This window comes from Homarus americanus, unplaced genomic scaffold (assembly GCF_018991925.1).
Source record: "Homarus americanus isolate GMGI-L3 unplaced genomic scaffold, GMGI_Hamer_2.0 scaffold34921, whole genome shotgun sequence".
Taxonomy (NCBI): domain Eukaryota; kingdom Metazoa; phylum Arthropoda; class Malacostraca; order Decapoda; family Nephropidae; genus Homarus; species Homarus americanus.
This window is the reverse complement of record NW_024741901.1, coordinates 18,290,100-18,307,778: the sequence shown is the minus strand read 5'-3', so window position 1 is coordinate 18,307,778 and position 17,679 is coordinate 18,290,100. Positions and strand designations below refer to the sequence as shown.

The following is a 17,679-nucleotide window of genomic DNA, read 5'->3' as shown; positions in this document are numbered from 1 at the left end:
AATGATTAAGATAGTGTAAATCATTCTTCCATTTACCTGATAGGTTCCATTGATGAAGTGGACGGGTATAGCATGGGGTAAGGAGTGGTGATAGGGATTCTTCAGTAAAATAGAAAGGACTTCCATTCGAGATGGCTTTGCCTCTCGGCCTCCATGCTCTAGAGTTCTTTCTAACGCACGCTGGCAATATGCAGCATACTTCCCTGCCTCAGTTCTGTTGATGAAAATATTTTCAATTAATATATTTTATACATTAATTGAGAGGAAAGTGTTTCTGTTGAGGTAATCAAGAAGTTCATTATTAACAATGAGAAGAAGAATAAAAGGTTAAAAGCAATTTTTCATAAAACTGGCAACATACTTATGTAAAAGACTCTTCACTCATATGGCAATATACAGAGAAATAATGTTCCTTTAGTCTTTGTAGACAAACTCACTTAGTATCAGCATTTCTCTCCAGATGAAGTTTGAGATACCATAAAAGTTTGCTATTCTTAGGCACAAACAATGAGACTGCCAGGGCAAGAAACTGCCAACCCTGGATAAATGTAAAAGATGGTGGATTGATCTTTGGGTCTGCTGGGAGAGGCTGGCCACTTCCCAAGGTTGGTGAAGCCTTCTGTGCTCCCGAAGAATCACACAGGAATAGTGATTGTGTGGCACAAAGAAGGAGGTTCTGGTAAAAGAGAAAATTGTATGAGAGGTGCATGAAAATTTATAACAAACCAAGATATATTGACAATGTGGATAAAAAAAGAGTAATAGGTTATGCCAGCTATGAACTTTCTCTAACTCCAAAGTTATTCAATGTTTAGGATAGGTCTGTATTAGAAAACAGTGTCCTATATAATTATTTTTCAAAGTACTTATGACTGATTGTGAACTCAAGATACAGAGGAACCTTACAATATCACAGCTCTTTACCGGTATGTTAAATCCACCAGATTTGTGCTATGAATTACATGATGTATTTACATTTTCTTAAAAGCTTTTAAATGCAGGTAGAATACAGTTACAGCACCATACTAGTTACCCACAATCCAGTTTCTCTCTCCCAATTGCATTTTCTTTTTAATCCTTCAAGAAATGTAAGATAATCATGCATGGTGAGTGTCATCATGGGGGTGGTGAAACTCCTGTTAATGATACTTAACATGCTTAAAAATGGTTATCCTACACTTCTTCAGCTCAGGCAGGCTACCAGTTACATAACCTGGACTTGCAATGGGAAGCAGTTTTGTACCTTCAAACAAAATACAGTTAAAACACAACAACCTAAAATTAGACCACATAACCTGGCCTATAAGGTATGGAACAAAATCACAGAATAAGGTAAAAGATGAATTGAAATGGATATTAGATAAAAAAATAAATGGAACAAATTAGTGGTGATCAAGAAACATACAATAATTGTGTATCAAGAGATATAGTCATTTCCACACAGCAAATGAAGTAATTCATTTAGGGACATTATCTATTTTGATTTTCAGCCACAGCACACTTCCTAACCATACCAGTCATGATGCATAGATACTCATGAATCAGAAGCATTACTCTGTTCTTTATGAGAGTGACATTTTTACTTCTAAATATAGTACTGATAATATGTTGCAATACCACGATATAAACAACTAAAATATGGGACTGTGATGACCACATTTATTTCTTTATAATTTAATCGTTAACCTCTTGACTGCAATTGGCTGTGATGATGATGAACTGTTTTCCTTTGTACCCTGTAATTGTTTTTATGAATATTATAAAATTAGTGTACTGAACAGCATGCATATCTTAAATATAATATTGATGTGTAATTTCTGTATGGTATAGTATATGAATAGAGTAAAGTTATAATTCTAATTTGTAAATAAACAAAGCTTCAGTACGCTTCAGTATTGGTATAAATACCATGATCTACTACTTACTGAAAAAGTACTGAAATTAGACTAAAATTATTCCACTTTCACAATTTAATGACATCTGATACCCTAATAAATGAAAGATTAATCCATAAATCACTTTTTCCAATAAACTGCAGCCAGTCAGTTCTTGTTACTGCCCAGGCCAACTTTGGGAAATGGTCCACCATGCCATGCTCCCTTTAACAGTTAAGAGAGTGATGTTACAGTTGCCCATCACATTCCTCAAAACAGACATATTACTGTACAGTATATGCAAAAGCAAAAGGTGTCTTCTATAGACAGGAAGTCGAATTAGAGCTGAGCTACATGGTCAGCACAAGTACAGGTATTGCCATTGTTACAGGTTGCTGACTGTAATTCCAAGGCCAGTCAGCCAATTTGCTTGTCTTCAGCATATTAACCTTAAATCCAAGATGGGGGAGAGTATGTGACCCACCTGGCTACAGGTTGTGTGAGAAAATAATTTTTCATAAACAATTCTCAATTTCTAGCTTGACATATTCTGCCAAGATTACTGAAAGTCAGTTAGAACAGTGGGAGAAGGGATTATAAAAACTTCAATGACTAGGTAGAAAGATACAGATTCCAACAGACCATACTCAAAAAATTTTACTCTAAAAAGGAAGTGCTGCTTTCATAAGATCCAGCCTATAGACAAATCCCAAATGGTTTGAATTGTCAACCATGGCAGGCAAATCCACAGGGATCAACCCCCTAGACAGCAAATCTGGGGACCAATTTTTTTAGATCTCTCTCTCTCTCTCTCTCTCTCTCTCTCTCTCTCTCTCTCTCTCTCCAAAAAATGTTTCTTGAATGTTCCAAGTTAAGAATTATGTTTGGCAGTAACATGGCAAGAAAACTTAGTTGCTGCACAGACAAATACACCTGTACTCTGGAAACTGCTCATAAAGGTGCTTAGGCCAAAGAAGGAGGATGTAATGAAGCCTTCCCTCCCCTCCCCTTCACTCACCACTTTATTGTTGCTGCTGTAAAAGTGTCCACTCCAAATTACAATAAAGGCTTTGTTATTTGGCATACAAGTGGGGGGTAGGAGGTGCCAGTTAATTGTATACATTATACATGGTGTACTCACCAATCAAACAATAGTAGCATTGTAGTATTCTTAATTCTTAGAGGCTTTATGCACTATAATTTTACATTTACAGTACTGTACATTGAATCTAATATGGGTAGTCATTTAGTGTACAGTACACTCTTCCAAAAAGTATCCCCCCCCTCCCCCCGGCCTGATGTATTTGGAAATGAACACAATAACATGTGCACAGCTGATTTATACACCTTAATTACTATTTCAGCCTCAGGGGATGCTAGGAAGGCAGGCCTACCAACATATTGCAGGAATCACAATTAGTTATCGGAAATATTCGTCCATTGTAACATATTGTATCAATGAGAAAGGGGGCCAGTTCTTTTTTGGGAGAGTGTACATCACTACAGTGGAGCCACAATAATTCGCAAAATTTAAATTCATGTTCTTAAACTTGCAGGTACCTCTAGTACAGTAGGGTCCCAGAGTACGTGAGTTACGTTCCAGGGATCCCTGCATAAGAGGCAAATTCTCAAATATTTGGGTCCCCCTGTATATACTGTACACACATAAGCCCTTTTTTATACTATGATAACTGATGTGCAACCTCAGAGTTTGATGTGCATCTCCTTAGTAGGTCCAATATTTTGATTTTTTCTTTAAAAGTTCTCACAGCATTGGCTTTTTATCACTTTCACCACCACCAGTAAAGAAACAATTTGAGTACAAACATCTGGGAGATGTTCACAGAACAATTGTGAGAGAAAGAAGGATGCCTTGGCAATAATTACATCTACAGTACCATAAATACACCTTAACTGTACAAACAAACATAAATATTAAGCCTATGGTACCAAACAAACACTGTAAATACACAGGTACAGTATAGTCTTCATTTATGCGGTCAATTGAACCCGTGGAGGTCCGCGTAAAACGAGGAACGAGTAAACGAAATAACAGAACATATGGGATTAATTGAAATAGAGACTGGGCCGACCCCCAAACTACACTTTTTCCAACACAATACGTACAGTACGTTGTAGTAAAAATAACATCTTAATTTTATGATGGTATGCACACACAATTAATATTTAAGAGAAATATCAATAATATTAGGTTTTTTAACACTTACGTTAGTAGGAAAGATGGCTGGGCACACGGAGATGGGGGGTTGGTTCCGAGGCAGAGGGCATATTATTGGCCCTCACCTGTATCACTATCCACCACAGAGGCTTGCAGGGCCTCTTTGTCAAACCCCTCAAAGTCCATATCCTCACTATCACTATTACTATCACTCACTGGGCCGGCTGTGGTGGGTGGCGGGTGAAGAACGCGGTAATGTTTTGATGACTGGGCGACCTTGTGCGCACCCTGCCTGCGCCGCTTCCCGCGTAAATTATGAAATTTACCGCATAATTAAAACATTTCATTCTGGCAAAGTGCCACATAAATGACCAAACGCGTAAACAAAAACCGCGTAAATCCACACCATACTGTACGTACAGTAAACCCTCGAAGATCCGGACCCAGGAAATCCGAATTTCGTAAGATCCGAAACAAAAAATTTGGGTGGTCTGGTCTTAGAAGCCTCCTAGAAGTTTCCTTAAGAAACACTCCAAAACTAGAGCAAACAACATTTTAGGCCCGTGGGCGCTGCTTGACCGTCAGTTGCTTGGACACAGGTGCCCGAGGAGGTGGGGAAACAAACAGAATTGACAATTGTTGTTTGTGGGAATATTATTTCATTTACTTTATTAAAGATACAATGTTTCTTATTATGTTATCATAGGTAAATTCATTGTTTATATACGGTAATTACTTTACCACTACATGAGTACTGTATTTTTTGTGTTTCTTTTATCATTTATTGTTCGCGGGAAAATTCGGACAATTGGCTTTTCCGGACAGGTGCCCCTCCCCCCCACTTAAGTCCGGATCTTCAAGGGTTCACTGTACTGTACTATAAAAAACAGAATACAGCCTGTCTTTATAATTCGTGACCTTGGATTATATTGGTCATAGGAGTGACTTGTATAACACTAACTTACAAATAATTATATAACATTTATGAGTCATATTGATTAAATTTGGGAGAAAATGCTTTCACCCTTATTAATTATTATTATTACTTTGTGTTATAATGATATAATGTGACTCATAGTATCCTCCTAGTTCAGATGAGTGATGTGCAACTGGAGGATGAAGGTCAGGACTCCGGGCCTATGGATAATGGAGGAGACTATGGAACTGTCCCTGAGGAGATACTATTGAGTGATGAGCTACAAGGACTAGAAAGTTCAGCTCAGGCAATACATTCAAGGAATTGTCTGTCAGTAGAGAATTTGAATTCAGTAGTAGTAGTTTCACCCAAGACCCAAGGGAGCCATACTACATGTAATTATAATAAATGTAAAGTGACTTGGATTACTAAGATAGATCCTCATGTGGCTTGCATAATTCATGGCAGCTGTGTCTCAAATAACCAATTTTCACCAATGGATTGTGCAGTTTGTTATGATCAAGTTTTTTAATTTCATGAAGCTACAGGTGATAAGAAAGATTTATTGCAATTACAAATTAAAAATAGGTGGAATAAGGCCTTGAGGAGTAAATTTTTGAATGTACAACAATGGAAAGATCCCAAGTTGGCAGAAAGTTTAGGATTATTGGTGTTAGGTAAAAGACTTAATCCCCACTTAGACAAGACTGCTCCTGCTAAGAAAAATAAGTTATTGGACTCAATCTGATTTCAGTGGATTCCCGGATCAGGACGATGAGCCTGGTTCTAATCATAGTATCCAGTCTCTTGAGCAGGAAGAACCTGTTGAGACTGACTTCATCCTATCCACATATTGGCAACCACTTCCACCTGGGGCAAAAGTGTTGGTTACTGCGAGTGGAAACAGGCTGCTGTCGACTGACACGCAGCTCCTGGAATATTGAGTGTAAGGTTGAATCTAACAGGCCATGGATAACATTGGTAAGAGCTAAGTCTTCTTTGTTCACTAATCCATCTGAATCTGTGGATTCCTTATTCAAGGTATTTTATGAAAATGTCTCTAAGCTTCCTGATATCTCAGCAACTACAAAGAGAGAGGAAGGACATGCAACTTTGGGTCATCATTCTTTGTTTTTTGAGGATGATACTACACTTTCTTGGCCTGATATTTGCCCAAAGATGATCTCTGAAATAGACGAAGTCTGGGCAAATGTATTGAAAGACTTAACATTCATTCCCGCAGACAGGAATGCTCACAAGTTTAGTTTTATGAAGTTCCAATTTAATGACGAAAAGAGTTCCTTCTATGAACTTTCCCAGTATTTGTCGGCTTCAAAATATGCGGATATAAGTTATGAAAAAAAATTGAAACCAGTTGCTCCTGCACTGCTGCTTGAAGAATTTAAAATTAGGAAATTGGCAGCAGATGTTTGGTCTGCAATTATGATGTGTCAGTTATTAACTAAGTTTGTGCTCGACTATGAAGAAAATTCAGAAGTGGACAAATGTTTTGCTGCAGCTCTACAAGGAATCCCATATTCCCTGTACAACTCATTTTTAGATATGTTGTTGAAAGCCCTAAGGCTGAAAGTCCAGCTAAGGAAACAAGCAACAAATAATGCTTCAAGTGGTAGCGTTTATTTGTTGATACGTTCTTCTCTTTCTCCTGCTTTGTTTGGTGAGCAATCATTGATTAATTATAGATCATCTTTGGATAATACTATTAATATTAATGTCCCCAGGAGTCCTTAGACCTTTCGGAAACCTAGGAGAGGAAGGTTTTACAGGGGAACAGGACCAGCTGCCCGGGTCAGTTATCAACCTAGGGGAAATTTTAGAGGAGGAAATAATCAAAGAAGTAATAGAGGTGGCCGTTTGTTCAGAAACGGAAGGAGACCTTATTCCACCACCTCAGCAACTTCCCCCTTCCAATGAAGCCAGACAGCTGTGTCGTCTAGGGGGTTGGGAGAACAGATGGACTTCTTCCATATGGGCTTACAAGACAATCAAAGGGGGTCTCACACGGACTTGGTTGAGGCGCCCTCCCCTAGCATCCCCAAAGAAGGGTAAAAACCCAACCCCATTACCTAAAAAATTTGTAATCAACTACTAAACAGAGGTGTCATAGAACTGTTGCAGTCAAGAGAAATGTTTCATGTCTCGCCTATTCCCAGTCCCCAAGAAAGGCAGTGACAAATTAAGGTGGATTTTGGATCTTTCAATCCTAAACAAATTTATTCCCAAAAGAAGTTTCAAGATGCTCACTTATGACCATCTGAGGCATCTACTTCCGCCCAATGCTTGGATCTCAAAAGTGGAACTCGAAGATGCCTATTATCACGTTCCTATTGCTCCCAGGTACAGAAAATTTCTGGTGTTCAAAGTAGGGGAATTAAGTTATCAATTCACAGTGATGCCATTCGGTCTGACAATTGCACCAAAAGTCTTTACAAAACTGGCAAATATTCCCAGAAAGATCCTTGCAAAGGAGGGCATAAGAACCTTTGCTTATCTAGACGATTGGCTGATAATGGGAAACTCTTTCGAAGATTGTCAAAGGGCTACCCAACATACACTAGCACTATTTCAAAACCATGGTTTAAAGATAAACCAGGTCAAATCAAACATAATACCATATCAAAAGTTGGATTGGTTAGGCCTCCACTGGGATACAAATCAGCAGTCAGTCAGTTTACCAGGAACAAAAGTAACAGATTTGATAAACAAAGTAGAAGCCTTTTGTGTAAAGCACAAGGTTTCTTGGCACGATTGGGAAAAACTTCTGGGTCTGTTGAATTTTGCCACAATAGTCGTTCCATTGGGAAAGTTAAGGAAAAAGCAACTATCTCATCTGGGCTCGAAGTTGCTTCGCAGAAACAGAAAAGTTGCTTCTTCTCTCCCTATTCAGATAAAGAATCATCTGTTATGGTGGACAAACCGGGAAAATCTAATCGGTCCCTCTCCCTGGGTTACACCTCAAATAGGTTTGGTCGTTTGTACGGATGCATCCAAAATAGGATGGGGATGCCATTCTTCAAAAGGGGAATTCAATCAAGGAAAGTAGTGCAACTTCCTTTGGGACAAACACATACTGTAAATATAAAAGAATTAGCAGTGGTCCTATTCTTTTTGTCGGCAAACCCAAATTTACAAAATATGACGATCCTGTTTGCCATGGGCAACAAAACAGCAGTCTTTTGTCTCAATCATCAAGGGTCAACAAGGTCTTGGCCACTTCTACAACTATCAGAAAAAATTTTCAGTATTTGTGCAACACAAACACTTTACCTCAAAGTGCAAAACAATTGGGCAGATGCGCTGTCCCGTCTCCGGCCAGTATCAACAGAAACAGAAAGGTCCCTAAAGGTATCGGAGTTCAAGAGTCTAGTGAAGAAGTTTGGAACTCCACAGATAGATCTGTTTGCCTCCCTAACAAATTACAAGATGCCAATTTATGCATCTCTGGAAAAGTCAAATCTTTTAGGAAATGCCCTCTTCTTAGATTGGAACCTTTGGAATTCAATCTATCTATTCCCACCTGTGAAAATATTGCCCAAAGTGGTTCACAAACTCAGATCCTTCCGAGGCAAGGTCCTCTTAATTGCACCATATTGGATCCTACAACCTTGGTGCCTGGACCTACTGGACTGGTGCCCGAATCCTCTACAATTGCAGCAAGAATGTCTAGACCAGGTACTACATTCTCAGTTCGAGATATCCTTGGCACTTCACGCTTGGAGTTTCTCAAAAAAAGCTTAAATAGGTTGTTGGGTAATTCCAATATAGCTAATCAAGTATTAGCAGGTCATAGACCCCAAACTTCTATTCAATATGAGAAAGCTTGGAATCTTTTTCAACAATTTATCAAGTTAACAACTCCAGATTCATTATCGGAAACAGTTGTATCAGAATTTTTAGAATTTCTGTTCAGAGTTAAAGGCCTTCAAGGACCGACAATTGCATCTTATAAATCAGCGTTGGTTGACCCTCTGGCTTGGAGTTTTAATATTACCTTGAACCCAAGGATTTATCAAATGCTAAGATCGTCCTTTTTCATTCAGAGACCTCCTCGACCCAAGAGAATCCCGCCTTGGTCTGTGGAAAAAGTTACTAATCTTCTTATGGGGCCTAATTACAATATAAATCTGAACAGGGATAAATTACTCCAGAAGGCAGCTTTCCTTCTAGCAATAGCAACGGGTATGAGAATCAGTGAACTGATTTCAATTTCCAATAATCCATCATTACTGTATTGGTATTTTCTGATGAGGATGTTATCCTTTTTCCTACAGAGATCCTAAGAAAAAATGAAAGGGAAGATTTCCAAGCTCAACCTAATAGGATAAAACATCTAATGGATGAAACTAGGGTTCCTCACAATTTGTGTCCAGTTAAAAATCTTCAGGAATGGTTAACCAGATTCCCTAATAGAGGCCCTTATGTTTTTTCATCAAGGGATGGTAAGAAATTATCTCCTAGTCAATTGACAAAATCCTTATCTTAATTAGTGAATCAAGCAGACCCTGGCAAGAAATTTTTGGCACATGACACTAGGAAATATGCAGGGTCTGTGGCCTTTCTGCGGCATATGAGTCTCAGTCAGATCAAGGAAATGGGCTTTTGGAGATCCTCAAAAACTTTCAAAGACAGCTATCTTTATCTATCTCTGAGAGATGCCTCAAATGTGGTGGTGCTGGGTTCCCCTCCCCCATCTAGTCAATCTCCACTACCAGGACCTTCTTCCTCATTAGAATAAAGTGAGTATCCTTTTTGAGTAAATTAACATTTTACCTTCCGGTAAATGTTCCTAATTTTGGAAATGTTAAAAATGGTTTATAATATAATCAGGACCTCAGTCAGCGGAGCCTTGTATGCAAAGTCACCTCCCTCTCCACCTCCTGCTCAGGTATTCTTGCTGACGTTGCATTTGGCTTGAACAAAAAGACGTTTTTTTCTAAAAACCTGTTTTTGTGATATAGCTCGAATGCGACGTCCATAACCCACCCATCTCCACCCCTCGAGAGTTGACTTTTGATTACTGCTCTCTCTGAGGCAAGAGATGAGGTTTGCATTGAGCATAATGGCGAGATGAAGGAAAGACTTTGAAAATAGCAATTAAATGCCAGGTAGCGACGTGTCCTCCTAATATTACTTAAATAATTATTAGATGTTTTAATTGGCCTGGCGAATTGGCTAGGAATTAACATACCTTGGTAGCATTTGCTGACGTCGCATTCGTGCTATATCACAAAACCTGTTTTTTAGAAAAAACCGGCTTTTCCCATTAGTTTATGTATTTGCATTTGGCGAATTTGAATTTGGCGCAATTTTTCCAATCTATATTACTCGCGAAATACAAGATCTTACTGTAAAATAAAAATGATTTAAGATGTAAAAAAAATTTCTACAAATACAGTCATGCGCCGGTTAACGTCCTAGATACGTTCTTGGAAACGTGAGGTTAACCGAAATGGACGGTGTCCGATCACCACATAAACTTTTTATTTATACTTACGTGTATGTGGAATACTATATACGTACATAAACACTTTTACTCTTAAATCATTACTGTAATGTGATACAGGCGATTAATTTTTATCTCGTGCAAAATACATGACGTTTATATTAAAATTATTCACTGTTTTACAAGGATTCCAGCAACGCCAACAGTTGAAAAACTTTTTATAAAATGTACTACAGTATTGTACACTTTTTATATCTTGAGCAAAATATATGACGTTTATATTCAAATTAATCTCTGTCTTGCAAGGATTTCAGCAATGCAAATTATATTATCCTAACTTTAGACTGAGATATTATATAAAATAAACAAAGAAATCACCAATCTTTTATCTTGAACACGAGGGTGGTGGGAAGACGGGGGGCAGGGAAGGGCGGGAGGTGAGGTGACAATGTCTGGCGTTTGTTTGTTTATTTATTTATTTGAGATAAGATTTGACAGTTGGCGCTGAAGGCCTGCCTGCGTGTTTATTTATCATTACTTACGAGTGACTAAGCTCTTCTCATAATTTTCCACCCAAACGACCTGGGTGAATATAGCTTACATTGGAGAGATTCTTGTAAGATAGTAATTTATTTGATTGTTTTTTTTTCCAATTTAAATTTTAATTGTTTATTCCTTGATAGAGGAAGCAGGATCCTAGTGCTGTCACTTGGTACCCCTGTACCATAATACTGTAGTCCACAAAACGTGTAGCTATGCTTTTTTTATTTGGTCCCCTGTCATCCGAGTCCGTTTTCTCTCACATCAGGACGCCTGAGTCCTCTGTTTTCTCTCTTAATCTTAGAGTGCACCAGAAACTTTACTATTTTTAGTAATGCCACAGAATTTGAAATTGCAACCCCAATTGCAATTGTTGAGGCAACTAGATATGTCTGATTACAGCAAATGTGTTATTGTCAATTTATAGGTGAAAGATTTTATCCTCAACAGATGTAGGTTAACATTTCACCTGTAGGCAAATGCTTAGAAAAGCCTAAGTAAGGAAGCATATTCCTTTAACACACAATATCTGACCAGTATGGAGAGGATCATCGTGTCTCTGTCAGGGGGTCGTGGGGTGGTGGTCCAGCAGGCATCACGTGGTTTTTTTTTTTTTTTTTTGGGGGGCACGGACGTTGTTCGGTCGGACGTTAACCAGCGCATGACTGTACGTCAATATTCATTCAGTACCTTTTTATGCTGCATTATCATTTAGAAATAAAAAGTATAAACAGTGAATTATATCTTAATTTATGAAACGGTTACCAGCACTACTGTACAGTACAACATCGATTTAAAGCGATTCAATTCAAGATTTTTTATTTAAAGCGGCACTCGCAATTAATTTAAAGAGAATCTTTCTTGTTTTGCGCGAGTCAATCGGGTGCATCATATTTTAAAATTCGCGCCTAATGTTTCTCTGGGCACGCTACACTGTCCTAAGGGCAAAGCTGTACTGTACATGTACTCAAAATAATGGACTAAATGATTACTAAAATTTTTGTCTAGTACAAACTATAGCATGATTATATTCCAATTAATCACTATCGTATAAGAATTCCAGCAATGTAAATTATATTCTCCTTGGTCACTTCTGTGATATTTTATAAACAAAAAACAAAAACTCAATCTAAAGGACATAAATAAACAAATAAATAGTTCACTAGACCTTCGACCCCAACTGTCAAACATGTCACCTCCCCTTCCTCTCTCCCTTTCCCCCATCTTCCCAGCCAGGGTTCGGTGGTTTTAGGCTTTAAGTTTTTATCTTATATAATATCACAGACTAAAGTTAGAATATAATTTGCATTGCTAGAATCCTTGCAAGACAGCGAATAATTTGAATATAAATGTCATATATTTTGCACAATAGATAAAAATTTTAGCCCTTTGTAATCAAATTAATTAAAACATGTCAGTTCAGTGATACAGCTCCTCCCCAACTTACGATGGGGTTAGGGATCCAAATCCAGGTCGTAAGTCGAAATGGTCGTAAGTCGAAAATGCTTAAATAATATATAGAAAATCTAAAATGGGTGTCTCATTTTCTTCTCAGTACCACAAAACTCTCACTTTTAAGCTTGCCAGCCATTTTAAAGTGAATTACAAACAAAAATTTTCTCTGTGTACTGTTGTTGGGACTCAAAAATACGTAATTTGACAAAATTTTGGTACGACTGAGGCAGGTCGTAAGTGCGAGTGGTTGTAAGTCGAGTTGGTCGTAAGTCGGGGAGGAGCTGTATTTTATAAGAGAAAACTTAAAGTCACTCTTTAGGACAGATAAATAATTAAGCACTAGACCATGGCAACAACTGTCAAATATATCACCTCACCTCTCTACACCCCCCACCCTAATCTTTCCATCAGCTGATCCCTAATAAACAGACCATTTCACATCCCATAATTTTAGCCGTGTTGATTTACGAGTGTTTGTTTTAACATAATGCTACATAAAACAATGTTTTGTTTATTCTAGGAGATGGGCTGAGGTGCATCTGGGTAGACTCTCAGTCTTTTTAGTATTTTGTGTTTCTCTCAAGTACCAAACTAAATTATTCCATTGAAACAACACTTTGATTTAGTGCGAATTCGGTTTAAAGCGACCTCTCTTAGAATGTACCTCGAGTTATATCAACGTTCTACTGTACCATAAAAAGTTCCAGTTCCTGGCGGTTATTTTACCGAAGTTCCGGCAGAAACCACAACTTCATGAAAATCGAGGTTCTGGCCAGAACTAACAAGTTCTGGTGCATCCCTATACAGTATAGTCTCGATTTACGCGGATTTCCTTTACGCGGTACCTGGCCAGACCGGCAATTATTAGTTACGCGGTACATTCCATCATTTACGCGGGCAGGGTGCACACAAGGTCGCCCAGTCAAGAAAACATTACCGAGTTCTTCACCCGCCACCCACCACAGCCAGCCCAAGTCAGTGATAGTGAGGATGTGGACTTTGAGGGGTTTGACAAAGAGGCCCTGCAAGCCTCTGTGGTGGATAGTGATACAGGTGATACAGGTGAGGGTCAATAATCTGCCCTCTGCCATGGAACCAACCCCCTATCCCCGTGTACCCAGCCACCTCTTCTACTAACATAAGTGTTAAAAAACCTAATATTATTGAGATTTCTCTTAAATATTAATTATGTGTGCAGACCATCATAAAATTAAGATGTTATTTTTACTACAACGTACATATTGTGTCGGAAAAAGTGTGGTTTGGGGGTCGGCCCAGTCTCTATTTCAATTAATCCCATATGTTCTGTTATTTTGTTTACACGTTCCTTGTTTTACGCGGACCTCTACGGGTTAATTGACCACGTAAATCGAGACTATACTGTACTGTACATGATATATAAAAAATTACAATGACACAAATGTTGTACAAAAAGTAGTTCTATACTGTATTACATAAACAGCTCCTGCCCTTCTCATATCATACTAAAGATTGTGCCAATACGCCATCCAGACAGGCAGGCGTCGGGCTGGCTGTGAATGTGCCATGTAAACACCAGGAATTTAATGCCTGTAGTACACAATAAGTCACCTGGGGTTGAATGTGGGATTTTTTTTCATGAAAATTTATTACTTTATGATAACATTTTATCACTGGTACCATATGAACCAAAATAATATGGGAATTATGGTGAAATTGCATAATGTTGTATCAACAAGATCGGGGGGATACTGAGCGCTTGGAAATAGGGGAACTGTCCTAATTCCTACAGACCCACACATAATTCAATCCACCCTTATTTTTTTTTTCTTATTTTATAGATTTATATTATATTTCATTTATTTCTAAGTCACATTCAAGTGATTCTTTTTTTCTTGGTATCTTGTGTAAATAAACACTGCAGCAGTCGGCAATTGGCTGCAAATTATAAATATTTGACTGCAAACTTAAAAAAAAAGTAGTAAGAGAGGTACCCGAGAATTTAAGAATGCAAATTTGTATTTCATTAATTATCGTGACCCCACTGTAGTAACACTTCGAAACATGTGGTTACAGTTAAACACTGAGAGAAGCCTTTAAGCTATTAGAGGGGTATAGAGGGGTAGTCCTTGTAGCAGGATTGGAGCAAAGCAAAGAACATTCAATCTTTTTGTTTAGATAACTAGAAATAACATGGATGACTCGGATCTGGTACTTTATGACCGAGCCAAATGAGAATTGCAGTGCACAAATTTGAGCAATGACACACAGTCTTAAGTGGTAACTTTGTACCCATCAGGTCTCTTTTCGACCCGAGTACAACAGTAAGGTATAAATTAATATTCACATTAGTTTCAATCAGTAGTTTAGATCCTGAGAATCCTGGGTGTATAATCAGTAGACATGTCTGGCTAAAAGTGAATATCTAAGCCAGGCATCAGGCTTTAAAGTTAGTTCATCCTTACATACAGATGTACATTTGTACAAATGAACAAGGGTAACACTGCATGCCCTTTACATATTCATGGCAAGACATGAAAATCTCATTAACCCTTCAGGTTGATTGACTGATTGGTTAAGATATGTGGTGTTGCAGCCTGTAGCTACCCCTTCAGGCTCTTTCAATTAATTTACTTTTTATTTTTATTTAATAAAAAAAACCTTGCTTATAAACTCAAATCAACCATGTTAGCGAAGTTACATTATAAGTCGATATAACATCACAGCCCACATTAATTGTGAAATCACAGTCCACAATGGAAGTACAGTACTATAAAGACAATAGATATTAGTGCATACTTAAGAAAATTAATTCAAACAATTCACAATGCATTATTTCTGTAATATTTAATTTATTAGTTTATTAAGTCTAGATATTCAATGTGGAAGAAAATGCAAAATTATGCATGGACAACCAATAAATGAAATGTTACAAATTACCCAGCTTACAAAATTCTTTAAAAACTTTGTGTCGTTGAGCCGCCACGCCAGTAGGTGCAGGCCACATGAGCCCTGGTCCTAATAAGCTTGGACTTACACATAAAAAATGGGCCCTAACCCTAATTATCAGCAGGGCTGATGTTTCTTGGTTTAGTTTGTTTGATTTTTTCAGCCATCTGTGAAAAGTTGCTTATGGTGACCCTATTAATTATGCTAAAAGAGCGCACGCAAGCACGCACGCACGCACGGACGCACGCACGCACACACACCCCTTTTGACATCAAAGAAAGATATATTAGAAGAGGTTTTAGACAAAGTTGGAGCTGAACATATGTGTTCTTACCAGGTCTTAAAAGGAGCAACCAGAAATTAAACACATGAGAGAGTTTAAGCTTCCCGATGACTTGACGTAAACTGGGAAGAAGAACTATATAAATTTACTTCAAAGATTCCAACACCATCAAGTGTATCAGCAAATTAATTTTCCATATGATGAAAAGGAACACCACGAGTAACTTTTCCTCTCTGGTTAGAAGAAAATCAAACTTAACCAAGAACAATCCACATATTAGGACTGGAGCCAATTTGACCTGTTGCCATATCAGAATGTGCTGAGATGTACAGTTGACATCAGAGGAAGTGAGAAACTTTGTGGCAATGGAGACATCTGGTATCTCCTTGAGGTAGCAAGTAGTATTTTTTCATGAATCAACCATTCTGATTTGTCAGATAGGAGTGATTCATTCAGGAAAAAATACTACTTACTACCTCAAGGAGATGCCAGATGTCTCCATTGGCCACAAATTTCTCACTTCCTCTGATGCCAACTGTACACCGAGTATTTTAAAAGAAATTAAAAAAATCTAAGTTTTTAACCTGCCAGTATAGGAAACCAACTATTGTAATAATACAGACAGACAATTGTATGCTGGAGAGGTTCTCATAATACAGTACAGTACAGTACAGTATAGTAATTATAATCATATCAATATTAAAAGTTTAATGCTTCAAACACAATAGTCTAACGACATTTAAATTGATGAATGTGAACAAGTTGGAGATAAAGATGCACCTAAACATCCTTTCTCATATAAAAGAGTGCAAATAAAATACTTTTTAACCCAACCTTTAAAGAAATTTCTTGTCCATACAATCATACCTGCATATAGTGATGAGCCAATCGCCTTCATACTTTGCTGCTATGAAAGACAATCTGATGATTAAGTCCTTAATATACTGTACAAGAAAGGATGCAGAGTGAACTCATTATTTACTTGTAATTGCTGGGAAACGGTCACAATGGCTCATGTGTCATGTGTTTGGTACATGGTGACAACAAAAATATACTAAAAATAAGGTAAAAATAACTGAAAAAACTATTTGGTATAATTAATTTGTAAATGATAAAAACACATCAGGCAGGTGGACAAGCCCATGCTTGACTAAAAAACTAGATGTGATATTTGCAAAAATAATATTGGCTCTTGCTATAATTTCTATGGGTAGATTAATAAAATACAGAAAAAACCATGACACAGATGACTATGTACAGTACAGTAGTGCATGGCTGAAATAACATGAAAATGTACAGTAGTCTCAACAACAAGTGACACCAAGCTTTGTCAAGGGTAGTGGATAGGTTGCATTGCACAGCTCAAGCATCACAGCCCCAACATAATAAAAACTAACTTAAATTTATGTGATAACTAAGAACTAAAAAAGCAGATGCCATCTCATTGTCAATTTAAAAAAAAATATATGAAAAATTGCAATTTTTTTTTCCAGTGCAGAATTTATTCCACATTTGAATTTTTGAGCAGTTTCTTTCTAAATGAGATGACACAGTCTGATGGGTAAGCGAAATAACGGAGGAAAAAATTCCTTTGTTTTAGATATTATCCAGCAAGGCTATCTTCATTACAAAATTCATTAAGTAAAATATATTCACTATCAAGTTGACATACTAAATTATCACATGGTTACCCAAATAATGTTCAATTTTCCAGTAAATATGCTTGGAAAATTTAAAATTATTAATGAAAGGTACTGAGCTTCTCGCAATCTTTACCTATGACATTGCTGATCCACCAGACTAGAGCAACATAAAGCGGACACACTTACTCGGGAGTGCTTGATTTTGTTCAGTGTCTTGGTTACCTGGACCCCTGGTTTAGCTTGTAGGTGCTTCGATGTCTGTTTGATCAGTGCACTGAGGAGTTCAGCCTGTAGCTCAGGATAAGTGAGACATTGCTGGAGAGCATTCTGACACAGAACCACATGATAGTCTATACCTGATGAGTCCATCAGGACAGAGGTGTACAGCTGACATGCC

The 17,679-nt window shown here is 37.7% G+C and overlaps 1 protein-coding gene across 1 annotated transcript in view; it reads right to left on the bottom strand.

The window, feature by feature from the left end:
- Positions 1 to 17,679, bottom strand: part of LOC121876154 (uncharacterized protein CG43867-like) — a gene marked incomplete in the record, with an annotated part of 144,279 nt that overhangs the window by 30,111 nt on the left and 96,489 nt on the right. The window contains 3 exon segments of the mRNA XM_042381091.1: positions 37 to 214; positions 438 to 676; positions 17,469 to 17,678. Coding sequence (XP_042237025.1) covers positions 37 to 214; positions 438 to 676; positions 17,469 to 17,678 — 627 coding nt within the window.